At 40.1% G+C, this 17,748-nt stretch overlaps 1 protein-coding gene across 5 annotated transcripts in view; it reads left to right on the top strand.

The window, feature by feature from the left end:
• DSCAM (DS cell adhesion molecule) overlaps positions 1 to 17,748 on the top strand; it is a 625,552-nt gene that overhangs the window by 404,415 nt on the left and 203,389 nt on the right. For all 5 annotated transcript variants that reach the window (XM_058523126.1, XM_058523125.1, XM_058523130.1 and 2 more), the window contains one exon: positions 2,890 to 3,063. In XM_058523126.1, coding sequence (XP_058379109.1) covers positions 2,890 to 3,063 — 174 coding nt within the window. The remainder of the gene's footprint in view (positions 1 to 2,889; positions 3,064 to 17,748) is intronic.

Genomic DNA, 17,748 nt, shown 5'->3' with positions numbered 1-17,748 from the left:
TTCCTATTATCATTTTAATTCAAGTAAGGGCTGTAGTGATGGCCTCTTTCACTATAGTTCCTTATAAATTGTGTTTTCTCTCTTCTTGATCAGTCGGGCTGGAAGTTTATTTATTGCATTGTTTTTGTCAAAGAACAGGCTTTTGGTGTTAATGATTTTCTGTATTGTTTTTCTGTTTTGTATTTCATTGATTTCAGTTTTCCTCTGTATTATTTCCTTCCTTCTCCTTTCCTTGGGCTTTATTTGCTCTTCTTGTAATATCTTCTTAAGATGGATGCTTAGATCATTGATTTGTGATCTTTTTCCTTTTTTAATACAAACATTTAGTGCTACAAACTTCCATTAGGTATTGCTTTTAGTTGCATCCCACAATTTTGATACATTGTTTTTACATTCTTATTCAACTGAAAATATATATATTTTTTCTAATTACTGTTGTGATTTCTTCTTTGACTCATGAGTTATTTAGAGTGTGTAGTTTGGTTTTCAAATATTTGGAGTTTTTCCAGATATATTTCTGTTATTGATTTCAATTTTACTTTTGTGGTGGAAATAGAACATAATTTGTATTATTTTTATCTTATAACATCTACTGAAATTTGTATTGTGGTCCACAATATTGTCTCTTTTGACAACTGTTCCATGTGTACTCAAAACCGTTTGGTATTCTGCTATTGTAGGGTGTAGAGTTCTATAAATGTCAGTTAAGTCAAATTGATTGATAGTGGTATTAAAGTCTCCTATATTTCAAATATTATTTCTTCTGCCCCTTTCTTTTTTTCTTCTCCTTTTGAGACTGTAATTACTCAATGTTAGAATATTTGATATTGTTCCAGGGCTCCAGGACGATCTATCCTCTATTTTTCACTCTTTTGCACTTTTTATTTTACTTTGGATAATTGCTATTGACCTAGCTTCAAGTTCACTGATTGTTTCCTCTGCTGTGTCCAATCTGCTAATTAGCCTGTTTAAGGAATTCTTCTTATCTAATATTGTGTTTGTTCTTTCTACAATTTTATTTGTGTCTCTCCTCCGTACAATTTTAATATTCTTTCTGAATCCCTCACCTGTTTATGGATATCAATCCTAGTTTTTGTAACGTCCTGTCTGATAGTCCTGTACCAAAGTTCTGTTGATGATTTTTTCTCTGTCCTTTTTTCTTGCTTTTTTCATGTGTCTCATAATATCTTATTGAATTCTGGCCATGGTGCACAAAAGAAGGGTAGAGATTGAGGTAGGTTATACTTATTTCCAGTTCTTTGCCTCTTACCTGCTTTTACGACCAGGACCTTGTCCTTTCATCCTATGCCAAAGATGAAATTGTTTATATATCCCATATCTCCTTATAGGGCTTTTAATTCTTTACATCTAGGTTTACCTAGTTGCCTGTGACTTCAACTTTCTAATTCATTCAAAGAAAAATATGATTTTGTAGATTAACAGTCTCTTTTTTTGTTGTTAGAATGGAAGTTACGTTCTTTTGTATCTTTCTCCATCCGTAGCAGAAGTGGAACTCTATTATTTTTAATTCAAGTTTTCGTATCTCCTCTCTAGCAGTTCTCTTTTGACAGAAACCACGTGTTGTAGGGATTCTGCTTGCTCTTCTTATTCAGTGAGAAAGATCCCCTTAGATACACTATTAATTTCCTTTGTCTCTTTGGTGGGGCTGATATACCTGAAGTAGAAAAAAGGGAAGGGAAGGCACAGCCACAGTCTCTGCCACTGTGAGCTGAGGGGTACCAATAGGTAAATGGTCAGTTTGGTGTGGAGATGGCAGGAGGCAGTGTCTCCTCCTCTCATGTCCCCAGATGCAAAGTCTGAAGTTTCTTGCATGAGGAGGATGGTGACAGCCCACCTGTTCAGCTCCCATGTAGGTTCAGGGGCCATGGAGACCAGCAGCTCTTCTCTAGAACACACTCTTGGCCTATGCTTTGGGCTTTCTCTGGAAGATGGAATTGGTCCTCACCCCTGGGCCCTCTCCCCAAATTCTCAGACTTGGGTCGGAGAAGAGAGAAGCCTTATCAGCCTTTCAAGGCTTGGATCACACCCTCCCAGTCCCACCCCATGTCCCCAGGAGAAGGGCAAGCAGCATAGCAGGTTAATCCAAACCACCATCTTCCCAGAAATCTCCTGAGACCTTAATCCTCTGTTTTATAATTTCTAAAAGATTTTTTTTCAAAATAGTTTCACATGGATCTCCCATATGAATCATATCACATCTATGATCGTAGCATATCACAACTGTGCCATTGTTTCCTTGGACTCAAGCATTCTGAGAAGAGTGGTGTTTTAATTCTGTGCTGTCTCAGTGCAATGATTGGACTTACTTATTTAAATAACATTAAATGATATTAACAGTGCATGTGTTTCTAGACTGGAATATGAGCACACTTAGAAGAGAAATCCACAATGCTTGTCTTCTCTTTGTAGACTCAAATGTGTGCAGCGAGTGAGGTCTTCAAATGCCGTGTCCCTGGAGCTCTCCTCGTTTGCATTCATATTAAGCCCCTGGGAACACAAGGAATTTATTTAGTACCATGAGAGATGTCTACTTCTGTAGTGGCTCTCTTGTGATGTCTTTGAATAATTTATCAGCTACATAACACTCATCTAATTTGGCTTTTTATGTAGAAACTATCTGTAAGGTCTCTTACTCTTGATCTCACAGTTTGAAATAATGTCATTTTAAATAAATGTGTTTCTCTCCAAACAAGAATATCAATGTTGGAAGAAAGAAAAAATATATTGGTGTCTCCCATGACTGTGCCCTGTGATATACACGTTAAATGTCCATCGCTTCTCTTTATTAGTCTGGATGCCCTTGAGCTCATTGTCTCCCCATATTTATTCATGTTTGCATCATTGTTGCTCTTTTTTGTTCTGTTCCAGGTGCTGGGGTTCCCCAGTTCCAACCAATTGCCCTGAATGGCCGAATTCAGGTCCTCAGCAACGGGTCTTTGTTGATCAAGCACGTGGTGGAAGAAGACAGCGGCTACTACCTCTGCAAGGTCAGCAACGATGTGGGCGCGGACGTCAGCAAGTCCATGTACCTCACGGTGAAAAGTAAGGAAGAAGAATGCTTCGTTTTACTAAATAGGTCTTTGGGGCTTAAATTTTCAATGGTCTCCATACACATTTGTTTACAAACAAAACACAACAAAAACAAAACGTCGGTTTGCTACAGCTGGGGTTTGACGTTTTGCGGTCCTAAAAACACAATGAAGAGTATGGTAAAAATCCAGCCAATTGTCAACAGCATGCCCACGTCCCCTTGAGTCTGGGTCGTGGAGCCACGTGTTTCCATCCCTTTGGTTCCTGTGACGATTGGTACAGGCTCTGGGCAACCTAGCAGATGAGTGGCTTTCTGTCTTTTGCATCAGCATTTCTATCCTGTTGATTTTATTGTGGAAAAGCCCAATATATGGCCTCAGGTAAAAATCTCTTTTCAGAGATTTTTTCATGTATTTTATTATTTGCAAGCTGGCTTATCCATAGATTTCCTTTATAAGATCCTTATGAAATCAAGCAACCAAAAACCTCATTACCAAAACACACAACTACAACAAGATAAAAATGTGTAGCACTGTGTTTAGTGTCCATGATGCTGACCCATTTTGTAGGAAAGGGCACCTTATAATGAAATTGTTTTCTTACTTTGCTAACTAAACTACCAAAGAAAGGACATAAAGTGGACTGACTTTTACTGAGTGCTGCTTATTAGCAAATATTTGTCCATCTGGTTTACAGGGAATGGCTAATGTCTTTCTCCATTTATATAATTTTCTATTGGATGACTTGTGATTTCTTTGTTACTACAAGGCTTTGGTCAGGCTTCCTCTTTTTAGTTTTAATTGTGCTACTGGTAGATTGAAAAGGATCTCTACCATATCATTTATCAGGGGGATTGGATTTAAAAGTTAATTTTAGTGATGTGTGTGTATGTACGAGATATTTAAAGGTTACACAAAGACTGGTATCCATCGTATTTCACTAAGAACTTATTCGAGTTAGTCCATAATTTCCAACAGAACATTGAAAATATCAAACTATTTCTTTGCTATACTTTTATATCATGGAAAAAATATAGTTCTGAAATAGGGTTGCTTTGAAATATGCTTTGCATATATCACATATATAATTTTAAGTTCTAAATTTTATACTTTGGAGGGACTGATTTGCAAGAATCTGAATACAAATTATCCTATCACTGAAATCCAAAGTTGAAATGGTAATTTTAAAAAATAATAAATTTATGAAATATTAATTAAACCCAAAGCTGAGGATCAGTGGTGACCAATGTTGATCCATCTTTCCCCAATGAAAGGAATATATTTTGCAATTTCTTTGATATATTTTAAATGTAAGAAATGTTTTTGTATTCCACAAATTTATATCTAGGATCTAATAGATATAAGTCCCTATTAAGGACGTAAACACAATCAACTATGGACCTTACCCTCATGAATGAAAGAGTGAATGTTTTGGAAAAGGAGATAACAAGGAAGACTATAGAGCCTACTAATTATAATGCAAGATGAAGAGTAATGTGCACCATAGATGTGCCTTTCAAAGGAGGACATAACTGTCGGCTTGAGGGGATTAAGGAAAGCATCACGGAAAAAAATATTAAAGAGTGGGTATAATTTAAAAATGCAGAAATTCAAGATTTTCCTCACAGCTCCTCTCTCTGTCCCTTTGGTGCTGGTAGTGGGCATGGAACTACAAAGAAGATGTCCCCCTGCCCTTAGTGAGCTTTCTCTCTCGAGGGACAATCAGGCCTGCGTGTGTACAACTCCTGTCCAGCAGAACGCACTAGTGTTAGAAGAGACAGCAGAATGCCGAGAGTGCACAGACGAGGGTACGGTTCGCAGTTGCTTGTAGAATCAGTGACTACAGGATGAAAACCTGTGGCTTTTGAGTAGAGTCCTGAGGGATGCAGCAGATTGCAGAAGGGAGAATTGTTGCTGGTAAATAGAAGCACCCAAGGGAGAGGGGACAGAGAGAGCAGAGATAAGAAATCAAAAGACCCAAGACAAGACGTAGCTATGTGTGAAGGTCGTACAGTGCGTGGAGGGGATAGAGAGGGAAACTTTTACAGTGAGCGTATGTCTAAGAAAAACGGTTCTTAGAACTGGCCAATTTTAGATTCTCTCAAACCATGCAAACTATTAGTAGAGAGGCGCACTTAAATAACAGGTAATTTTACCAGTTCCTGATAACCCTTGGGTGGCTTTATAAATTATTTCAGCTTCAAGTGTTTGGTATTTTTAATCTTTTAAAATCATAATATTTAAATTTTGAAAGCCAAGAAATGATTTAAGAAAGAGATATAGAAGCATGAAGACAGAAGATGTTCAGTGACTATAACCATTGTTCAAACAATACTATTTAAAAAAAACAAAAAACCAACAAACACAAGATGACTTTGGCTTGCTCGTTGTGTGTTTGACCACACTATTAGGTGTGTACAAGCTGACACACTGAGGCAGCTCACACTGCAATGGAAGATCTGCCGTTTGGCGTGCTGCTATTTTACCAGGACAATAGGGAGGAAATGGAAGCGGAGAGGGCAGTGCTGGTCTGGCAGGGGCAGAGCTGGCACCCTGGCTGCTGCTGTACTGCCCACTGGCAGCTGCCCAAGCAGATTTTATGTCCCTGTAAGTGGTAATGGGATTATACCTGACACCACAGTGAGGGAGGTTCTGGGCTCTTCTTGTCTGACGTTAACCGGACTTACATCAGGCACAATTTCTGTAATGCTTTATTGTTATTTCTGGAGATAATAGAGGGGATACATTGAAATGCAGACACACATCCACACACACATGTGCACATATAGTGTGCACCCCCAAACCCAAATGCTTTCCAGCTAGTAAGAAGAAAAGACTATCATCTCACTACCCTTTATTTTAATCTCTTAATATGGTCCTAACAATGACATGTACACACACTCACACTCATGTGCACACACACACACGACCCTCATTCCACACAAACACAGTAAAACCATCACCAGTGAGCTAGAGCTACCTCTTCAAAACCCAAGAAGACAAGAATGACAGCCAAACACGGCCACACACCAACCACTGGGGAAAACATTTCATAGAATCCCTAAAAAAGGGACAAAGCCTCCTGCCCTTTTCCCCAAAGAGTTGATTACAATCTTTAATGTACTAAAGAATTTCTCAATATTGCTGAAATTTATTACATAAAAATGGTAACAAGCCTTCTTTGGAGTGGTAACCACTATTTTGACAACCTTCAAGCCGTAGTCCCCAAAGGAAAATCCTGTTAGGAAAAAAAAAATCTTACATTCCAAAGTCAAAATGAGGGAAATACTCAAAGACAATATGAGATGGACTTGGAGAGGAGTGAAGAAGCCTGATGTAATCAGTGGAGGAGCCCATGGGATAGTGATAAGACCACTGCCATTGCACCCCAAAGCCCTGGAACAAAAAAACATAGTTCCAAAAACTGCTGAATCTCTCAAGTGGATGAGCCATCCTTAATGTTTCTCCCAGATACCAAAATTGCATCCTCCTCCCTCCCTTTATTCTAAATATGTGATTTTGGACAAATTGCTTTACCTCTCCAAGCCTGTAAAATAGGAAGTATTATGCCTTCATCACAGGGTTACCATGAAAATTAAATGGGATAACTTATGTGAAAATACATTGTAAAATATAAAGCACTCCACCTGTGTATTCCACCACATACAAATAGTAAGTGACCTTGTTGGTTGGAGAGAAAGAAAACATATATACTGATGGTGCTGGGCACAGGAGCATTTCCAGAAAATCACTCTGAAGAAGAAAATGAAAATGTTATACGATAGGAAGAAGGAAGAGGAAACACAGCTTTCAAGATCCACGGGGAGGTGTTTTCGCATCCATGTAATGCTGATCTGTAGGAGAGGTGCCTCCGAAAACTCTCGTGGCCAGTGTCTTTTCTCTAATCCTGGTTGTTTAAGAATAGTCAATAAAGTGTGTGGGGATTTCAAACAGAAACAAAAAATTTGATAGAAAGGAAATTGTCTTGCTCTGAGTAAAAATAGTAAGTATTCTCCCTTTTCGGCAAGTCACTAAAAAATAATAATAGTGAAAAAAAACAGGCTGCAAATATTTCTAAATTCTTTAGGGGAGAACTTTCTGCCTGATCAGATGTTAAGAAATGAAGGCATCTTCTCAGAGGAGAATTCTGGAAGCCCAGGATGGCTGGTGCTGGGTTTTATGCACATTTTAAAGACCCACACTCTACCAACAGGGCCTGCTTTTGGGGGCCCCCTAGGGGTGCTGGGAACTCTACACTGGCTGAGTCTTCTGTCTGAGAAGTTTTCTTGCCATAACTCCAATTCTCTCAAAACCCACTACTCCAATAATAGAGCAATTTAGCAATGAATACCCTCCCACACACACTTTTTTGGAATCAGACATGAGGAGGCTATGGGCAGAGAAGAGATCAGGCAGTCGAGTTTGGAATGAATGGTCATGGAAAACAACCAATGACATAGAAAAATAATCAAAGCAAATCCTTCCAGCCTTGTTGGTATCTTTGCTTCTGATTCTACATTATCATCTCAATTCTAATTTATCTTTTACCAAAAATCATCCCAAGAATAGGGACACAAAGCATCAGATAATGTTAAGGAGCTTTGGCAGAAAAGACAGAGGGACTGCACTCTGCTTTCAAGCAAATTTGGCCTCTGGTGACAACATCGAACGTCTCATCCCAGGCCCATCAGGGGTTGCAGAAGCCTCTCCGCCTATACTAGGGACCGTTTGGGATCTGGAAACATGGTCTTTTGTGGGAAGAAAATAGTTGCAAAAACTACTGGATCTCTCAAGTGGATGAGCCATCCCTAATGGTTTTACCAGATGCCAAATTGCATCCTCTTGCCTCCCAACTTTCTGCCCCTGGCTGATCTAAGCCTGCATGTTTCCAGGAATGCTGGTTTCTGTATGGATCTGGGGCCCATGATGCATGAGCAGCTCTTCTTTTTTTGGCCGCTCTGCATAGGTCTTTTCTGATCCCCCCATGCAGTATAACAGAGCATCCCTTATCAAACAGGGCAGATGCTTCCCTGGAGAGTCACTTACTCTTGGGGTCTAATGAAACTCCCCTGGCTCCCACCCCACAGGCCCCAGTGCAGCCTCGGCCCTGAGGTCTTCTTCCATCAGGCTTGGCCCCAGCAGGTCCCTGGGTGCCACGCCCATCTCGCTTTGCCAGAATGCAGGTACGCATACCTGTTCACTGTGTGTGCACCCACCAACTCAAGTTGGCTTTGATCAGACAATCCCCAGGGCCTCGGCCATTTCTGGACAGACCTCGATAATGTGATCTGACCTCAGGCCACTCTTAAGTCCTGCCATTGCCAGGGTGGATACATTGGGTATGGCATATAATAATCCGTTCTCCCCCCACCAGAGAATCCATATCTGCCCTGGATATTCCTTTCAACCTCCATTACTTTCTGCCCTCACCCACTGCCCCTAGGACTCACAGGTCTTTACCCTAACACCTAGTTATCTAAATAGAAATCTCCTTCTCTACTCCTTGCAATTGCTCTGTGATACTCCTAGAAGAAGAAAGGAGCACAGCCCCAAGCTGACCCCACGTGAAGCTGTGATGGCCTCAATCAATCCCCCAGAATGTTCCTGGACTCCTCATCGTTGCTCTGACAGCCCACCCTTTACTTTAGAACAGGAGTAAAGGCTCGTTTTTTTTTTTCCATTGTTTTACTCTCTCAGAGAAAGGGGGAGTCAAGTTTGAACGCATAACATTACTAAATTACAATTTTTTTGTTCTTTAAATTGCCAAGTAGCTTGTGTGTGTCTCAGTCTAAGGCTGTTTTCCCTATGTTACTCTAATTCGGGGAGCTTCTAAACCAAACCTTCTGAACTTTGGCTCATGGGCTCCCGTGTGCTATGGATGACCCTGTGAAGGTTCTGGGACCCCTTGAAATCATATGTAAAAATATACGTATTTTTCTGGGAAGAAACACTGTAGACTTCATGATGTCCTCAAAGAGATCCACGATGCAAAGGTCGAGAAGTACTGTTATAGAAAATCACACTGTGGGTGGCCTGAAATGAAGAGGACATCTTGTGCTTTTCATGCAGCATATCTCAGGTCGTTGGACTGGAAGCAGCCAAGCACACAACGATATGGTCATAAGGGGCCAAGGAGGAATCAGCAGCCATGAATCAGGCGGCGACCAGGTTTTATTGAAAACTAGGTTTTGATATCTCATTATCTTTGCTTCGTGTTCACACTCTTATTGCAGCCGTAGGGGCGTGTGTGTGACGTAAATGAGTCAAAGTGATGTAACTCTGTGGTTAACAGTCGGGCTCCAAACTCACACTGCCTGGGATCCATCCCTTCCCGGCCATGTCACCTGGGGCAAGTGACTTAACCTCTCTCCGAGCCTCCATAAAACAGAGATGGTGAAAATACCTCTCTCCTGAGGTTGCCTTGAGGCTGACATGAGCCATCACATTTAATCACTTAGCAAGATGCCCAGCATATGACAGGTGCAGACTAATAGCCGCTACCTTTGAGGTTGAGGTTGTTACTGCTGTTGTGATTGTTATCATCATTCCTGAATTAGTCTAAGATTCCCCGCCCTGAACAAGACAAATTAGTGCCTGTAATAGGGTATGAGGTGTCCCTGATTCAAAAACATAGTTTTTTTAAATTGTTCTACGCATTTATTACCTAATATTAATACAGCAGAGGGGACAAAAAGCTCACAAACATTCTGCACAGTTTCACAAGATGCATTGCAGGAAAGAAAATGACTAAGAAGGATCAGGAGTATCCTAGGGTATGGGGGATACATTCCTGGTGGAGGGAGTCTTACTTCTGGAGGGGGCATGTCTATGTGCATCCCTTGAGGAAAAGGAAGCCCAATTGGTGGGCCCATGGGTGGTCTCATACCAGGTGGAGGAGCCATAATGCCTGAAAGTAGGGTTGCTCAGCTCACAGGTGCGGGTGGAGTCCCCGTCCTGATGAGTACTGTGTTGGGGCTCCAGCAATGCTGGCAGGAGCAGCAACTACAGCAGCTGCCGCAGTGCCTCTTCCCTGTGGAGTCATCGTCTGATGGGATGCCCCCCTATCCCCTCAGGCAGTGCCAAGAGTTTCATAATTTAGAGTCCACCAGCTCCCAACCCAATTTATCCTACACAAATGCACACACTCATATCCCTCACCCTGCCCCTCTGAAGTCCACTTGTCAAAAGTATTTGCAACTTTCATGGGAATGTCTGGGTGCAGAAATAGAGGATGGGAAGAAGCATGGAAAGGTAAGTGCAGTGTTTGGAGCAACTCTCAGCTTGTGGAAGACCCTCAATGGCTGTCATGCTGATGGTGGATGGTGGCTCCTTCCAGGTGGAGTGTCCTGTGCTTTACCTAAACATTTGCATTTAACTTCTTAAGGAAGCCTGAAATTCTACCAGCTAAAGATGCTTTGGGATTAATAAGGAATTTGCAAAATAGGAAGGCTAATACGGCAGCTGCAATTTGTTACTGACTACAATTTCAATTTTGCTCCTCCTTTGGTGTTAAGTGTTGAATTGTGTGCCCCCAAAATTCATATGTTGAAGTCCTAACCTCCAGTATCTCAGAATGTAACCTTATTTGGAAATAGGGTCCTTGCAGATGAAATTAGTGAAGATGAGATCACACTGGAGTAGGGTGGTCCTTAATCCAATATGACTAGTGTCCTTATAAAAAGGGAAAATTTAGACACAGACACAGAGGGAATATGGCCATGTGAAGACAGAGATAGAGATTGGAGTTATGCTGCCACAAGCCAAGGGAAGCTGGAAGAGGCAAGGAGGGATGCTCCCGTAGACTTCGGAAGGAGCATGGCACTGCCGACACCTTGATTTCAGACTTCTGGCCTCCAAAACTGTGATAGAATAAATTTCTGTTGTTTTGAGCCACCCAGTTTGTGGTACTTTGTTATGGCGGCCTAGAACACTAATGCAGTCAATGATAACAGAGATCTTTGCAGAGTCTTGTGTTTCAAGGAAGCTCATCCCAAGCTATTTCACCTGCTCCAGCAGGTAAATCCTAATCTGTATAAATCGGTGGATGTGAACTGTAGCCTGAACCAACCAAGGGCAGCCTTTTCCCTTTGAATGTAATTAGTTTAAGATAGGCATGTGACCTGGTTTTGGCCAATGAGATGTGAGAAGAGATCTTCTGTGATATATCTGTAAAAGATTTCCTATTCCTTAATAGGAGACTCTGGAAGAGATTCTCATCTCTTTTAATTCTTGACCCTATCTGGAGGTGATACTTTGATCCATGGCAGCCATTTTGGTGTCATCCTGAGGATAAAACCAAAAACATAGAGGAAGAGAGAGTCAAGAAAACCAGAAAAGTGGAGGTTTACCCCTAATGTATTGCATCTGGACTCCCCCACCTCTGAACTCGTGGTCCTGTAAGATGACCAGTTACCTGTGTAAACCAATGTGGGTCAGGGTTTTCTCATTTGCAGCTGGAGGCATCCAGACTAAATAGGTAAGGGACAGCATCATTAGCAACTAATGGGGCTTAATTCAACCACACCACTCCCCTCAGCAAGTCAGGCTGAAAGAAACACCTCTGAGGGATTGATGAGTTTTATTGTGAGGAACTATAGGGATTCATAAAGCATGATGCTTTCGGTTGGGGTAGGAGAGGTTGAGGGTCTTGGGCACAGCTGGTAGCTCAGAGCAGGGAGGCCAGTACCTGGTGGAGGGAGAATGACAAATACAAACAGCATTTAAAAAAAATGTTACTGGGGCCGGCACTCCTCCGAGGAAAAGGAAGTGTATTTTCCCCTTTACTTACTTTCTTCTTCTTCCCACTTCTGTTTTAGGCTCCCTTCTGCCCAGCAGCTGACAAGTTATTTTTGCCACTTTGGGGTAATCTCAGCTATTTCAAGGTTTTTTGGTTGATTTAAAGCTCTCCCTCTCTCACAGCCTTCTTCTGTGGGTGGTGGCACGTGTCTTCTGAGTCCTCAATTAGCTGTCACTCTCCATGCTGGCGTCCACTGAGATGCCTGCATTCCCATCCAGTCCCTGGCCATGGGGTCACTGCCTAGTTGCCCTCAGGAGCCCGCTTTTGGTCCTCTGGCTGCCTTTGGTCAGATCTGGCCATTCGTCCACTCAGCAGTAGTCACTGAGCACCCCCTAGTGTCAAAGACTGTTCTAGACATTGCATATACGGTGAACAATACAGAGTACTAGTTTACCATCATGAAGCATACGTTTCCACGGGAAGAAGACATTGCAAGCAGGTGTATAACACAGTGCCCAGCAGAGAACAGAATGCAGTAAGGAAGGAGGTGTGCATGTGCTAGAAGAGAGTATTCCAGGCAAACGGAACGGCAAGTGCAGAGGCTCCGGGTAGAAATGGGTTACGTTGGGGCAGCAGCAAGAGTACCCGGAGTGCAGTGAACACAAGGAAGCCAGAGAGCTAGGCAGGGGCCAGATCCGTGGGCAGACTTTGGACTTGATTGTAATTATGATGAGATGCCACTGGAGGATTCTGAGCACAGGAAAAGCATTACAACTACTATAGCTACAATTTACTCTAAACACTTGTATTATCTCATCTAATTCTGACAATAACACTCATAATTCTATATTATGTCTGATTTATTGGAGGAGCATAGGGAGGCAGGAGAGCCAGCCACGAGAGCAGGTGGGAGCTACCGTAGTAATCCCAGGTGGAGACTGGGAGCACTATGTCTGCCTCAGCGTCCCGTGCTCTCGCTTCCATTCTACTTTTCACGTCCTGTGGTTGAAACCCAAACAGATCCCTCCTGACCCTGTGCTGAGCCGTCAGAGCCCAGGGCTCCTTTATGGGACCCTCACCAGTGACTAGCTCTCCTTCTCTGCTCCATCTCTACCGCCACCCCTACCCACTTGACAAGTGCGCCCGGAGCACTAACCTCTGCAGTCTCTCCAAGAATGCTTTTGGTTTACTATGTTGATAGGAAGAGGCAGTTCTCGGGGCTTCCACTTGGCCTTTCCTATTTAGCCCCCTCTCGACAGTTTAAGAACCTAATAGATATTTTGTCAGTTACCGAGTTTATCTATGCTAACTGTACATTCTGGAACTGAGAACATAACCACAGGGTGGATTTGAAGATGCCTTAAGTCTGCTGTAAACTGGACCTCAGCCAAAACACCATTGACTCCCTGCCCTATATAACTCTGATTGGTGGACCAGAGTAATGTTTTGGTTTTCCAGGAATTAGTGTCAATTCAGAGTCAGCGCCCATATACTTGATGAGTCATTTTTCTCTGGCCCATTTTAAGATTTTCTTTCTCTTGGGATTTCGGAGTTGGACTGTGATGTACATGTGTGTGGTTTTCTTTGTATTTATGTTGATTTGGGTTGAGGAGCTTCTTGGATCTGTAAGCTGATATCTTTCTTCAAATCTGGCGAGACAAATCAACCATTATTTCTTCAAGTAATTTTTTTGTCCTATTCTCTCTTGCCTTTCATTCTAGGACACATATGTCATTCCACTTGATGTTGTCCCAATATCAAAGTTTCTGATACATGGATCATTTTTCTTCAGTCTTTTTCTTCTCTCATCAAATTACATATTTTTAAATCTACTTTTATGATCACTGACTTTCTTTGGCTATGTCCAATATGTATTAAGCCCACGCACTGAGGTTTTCATTTTAAATATTTTACTTTTCAGCTCTAGAATTTTATTTTGTTCTTTTTCTTTTTATTATTGAGGTATAATGGACATATAATATTATATTAGTTTCAGGTTTACAACATAATGATTCAATATTTGTGTATATTGCAAAATGATCACCACAATAAGTTTAATTAACATCCGTCACCATACATAGTTACAAAATGCTTTTTCTTGTGATGAGAATTTTTAAGATTTACTCTCTTAGCAACTTTCAAATATGCAATACAGTATTATTAACTATAATCACCATGCTGTACATTACATCCTCATGACTTATTTATCTTATAACTGGAAGTTTGTACCTTTTGACCCATTTGTACCTTCACTCATTCTGTCCCACTTGTACCTTCCCTTCCTTCTGGCAACCACCAATCTATTCTCTGTATCTATGAGCTTGGTTTTTTTGTTAATTTGTTTTGTTTTTTAGATTCCACATATAAGTAAGATCGTATGGTATTTGTCTGTCTCTGTTTAACTTTGTTTCACTTAGCATAAGGCCCTCAAAGTCCATCCATGTTATCACAAATGGCAAGGTTTCTTTATTTGTATGTCTAAATAATATTCCATTGTATATATATTTACCACAATTTCTTTATCCATTCATCCATCTATGGACATTTAGGTTGTTTGCATATCATGGCTATTGTAAATAATGAACATGCAGATGCATATATCTTTTCAAATTAATGTTTTTGTTTTCTTCAGATAAATACCCAGAAGTAGAATTGCTGGATCATATGATAGATCTGTCTTTAGTTTTTGGGAAACCTCCAAACTGTTTTCCATAGTGGCTGCACCAATTTACATTCCCAGCAACAGTGCACAAGGGTTCCCTTTTCTTCACAACCTGGCCAACACTTGTCATTTCTTGTCTTTTTGCTAATCGCCATTCTAACAGGTGTGAGATGATCTCATTGTGGTTTTGATTTGCATTTCCATGATCGTTACTGATGTTGAGCATCTTTTCATGTGCCTGTTGGCCATCTGGACGTCTTCTTTATAAAACTGTCTAGTCAGATCCTCTGCCCATTTTTTAATCAGATTGTTTGTTTTTTTGCTGTTGACTCATATGAGTTCTTTATATATTTTGGATATTATTTGGTTCTTTTTTATATTCTCTAGTTCTTTGCTGAATTTCTAATCTATCTATCTTATCTTATCTAATCTATCTTATCTATCTATTCATTATGAACATATATTAATTCATGCCAATGGACATATTTAGAACAGCTGTTTAAATCCTTGTTTGCCATTTGCAACATGTGAATGTTTTTCTGCTCAGTTTCTGTTGACTGTTTTTGTTTCAGCATGGGGCACGTTGTTTTTCCTGTCTGGTAATTTTTTTAGTTAGATACTGGACATTATAAATGGTACACTGAAGAGACCTGGGTTCTGTTACATTCCTCCAAAGAGTGACTTTTGTCCTAGCAGACCTTTAGTGAGCTGGACTTAATGCTCCCCTGCAGTGGGCTGCAGCTGAAATCTCTCATCAGTTCTTTCAGCCTCCAGCTGATGCTTTTCTCCGAGTCCACTGTGATCTCCTACATTGCTTAGTAGTCATCCAAGATTTAGGCAGATAGTACTTGCAAATGTTGGGACTTAACACTCTCTGTGACTCCTTTCTTTCTAAAATTTCCCCCTAGTTTTCTGACTGCTCTGCCAGTCCTTAACTCTGTCCTCTGAAGCTAATAGGCTATGGATTTCTACTGCTAATCCCTACACAGATCCAGATAGGTCTCCAGTAAATTCACAAATCTCACTCACTGAGGTTCATCTTTTAAGGGAAGACTCTGTTTTAGTTAGTTTCTTCCTGCCTTTAGTGCCTGAAGATATATATATATATATCTTCATATATATGTATATGTATATGTAATGTGTATATATGTATGTATGTATATATATTTGTATATATATGTATATATTTATATATATGTATGTATATTGTATTTATATATACACACACACACACATACATATATACACACATGCAGAATTCAGACTTTATAATCTTATCTGTGGAAAGGTTAGTCTATCCAGCTTTCTGCCATTACTGCAAATCTGAAACATTTCATTTTAATTTATTGTTTTTTAATATAATTTGAAAAGATTTTTATGTAGCTATGCCACATCTTTCCTTTAGGGTTTTCTTCTATTTTGCACCATGCTTACAAAGTTATTCTCTATCCCAAGAATATAAATATTCTATATTTGTTGTTTAATTGTTTAATGCGTAAGGAATTTATTGTGATGGAAATTATGAGTAAGATCTAATATATTTTCCACAAATGGTTAGTCAGTTGTCTTGATATCATTTGTTGAACATTTCATCCTGTCCTTACTTTTTGAAATATCAATTTTATTTTAGAGAAAGGTAGTTAAGAAAACGAGTTCTCAAGTCAAATATCCTGGTTAGCTCTGCTGATTACTAGCTGTGCACCTTGGGCAAGTTACATTACCTTTCTGTGCCTTGGTTATTTAATTCTCAAATTGCCTCAGAGTGCTGTTATAGAGAATAAATGAGTTAATGTAAACATATAAATTTCCTAGAATGTAGGAGTCAAGTTGGATTCCTACCTTACACCATATACAAAAACTAACCCAAAATAGATTGTAGACCTAAACGTAAGAGCTAAAACTATAAAACTCTTAGAAGAAAATATTGGAGTAAATCTTTGTGTTCATGAGCTAGGCAATGATTTCTTAACCATGACACCAAAAGCATAAGCAATATAAGGAAAAATACATAATTTGAACTTTATAAAAAGTTAAAACATTTTGCACATCAAGAAACGAACAGACAATCGGAAGAATGGGAGAAAGTATTTGTAAATTATATACCTGATAGAGGACTTGTATCCAGAACTCTTACAACTCGACAATAAAACCACAAATAACCCAATTTAAAGATAGACAAAGGATTTGAAAAGACATTTATCTAAAGAAGATATGCAAATGGCCAATGAGCACCTGAAAAGAAGCTCAACATCTCTAATCATTAGGGAAATGCAAATCAAAACCACAATGAGATACCACTCCACATCCAGTAGCATGGCTAGGAAAACAAAAAAACAACAAATGTTGGTGAGGATGTGGAGAAATTGGAACCCCTGTACATTGCTGCTGGGAATGTAAAATGGTATAACTGCTTTGGACAACAGTGTAGCAGTTCCTCAAAAAGTTAAACATAGAGTTACCATATAACTCAACAGTTCCACTCCTAGTGATATACCCAAGAGAAATGAAAACTTACGTCCACACAGAAACTCGTACATGAATGTTTATAGCAGCACTGCTCATAATAGCTAAAAAATGGAAACAACCCAAATGTCCATCAGCTGGTGAATGGATAAACTAAATATGGTATATCGCACAATGGAATATTACTCTGCCGTACTAACAAATGAAGTAGCAATACGTTCCATAACATGGATATACTTTGAAAACATTCTGCTAAGTGAAAGAAACCAGACACAAATGACCGTATATCATAGATTCCATTTATATTGAATGTCCCACACAGGCAAATCCATAGAGGCTGAAAATAGATTAGTGGTTGCCAGGGGCTGGGAGGATGGGGCAATGGTAAGCGACTGCTAGTGAGTACCAGATTTCATTTGGGGTGATAAAACTTTTCTGGAATTAGAGAGTGGTGAAGCTTGCACAACTCTGTGAATATACTAAAAATCACTGAACTGTATACTTTAAAACATGAATTTTATGGTGTGTGAATTAGACCTCAATGAAGCTATTATTTTGAAAAATCCCAGAATATCTAGTAACTTCTAATGGACCTGTGTTAACAGTTGCAAAGAGTTTGGGTTTTGAAGTTAGATAATCTAGTTTCAGATCCCAGTTCCAATGCTTCTTAGTTATGCAAACTTGGGCAAGTTCTCCAGCCTTTCCAAGAACCGTGTTCCTCGTCTGTACAATGAGGATAATTGTGCATGCTGTCTAGAGTTGTGAGGAGTAAGTGATAGAATATTTTGACAGCAGAGTGTCTACAAAAGAGTAAAGATAATCTCTTAATTAGAGAA

This window comes from Diceros bicornis, chromosome 27 (genome assembly GCF_020826845.1).
Source record: "Diceros bicornis minor isolate mBicDic1 chromosome 27, mDicBic1.mat.cur, whole genome shotgun sequence".
NCBI lineage: Eukaryota > Metazoa > Chordata > Mammalia > Perissodactyla > Rhinocerotidae > Diceros > Diceros bicornis.
The sequence above is the reverse complement of the archived record's forward strand: the minus strand, read 5'-3'. Positions and strand labels throughout refer to the sequence as shown.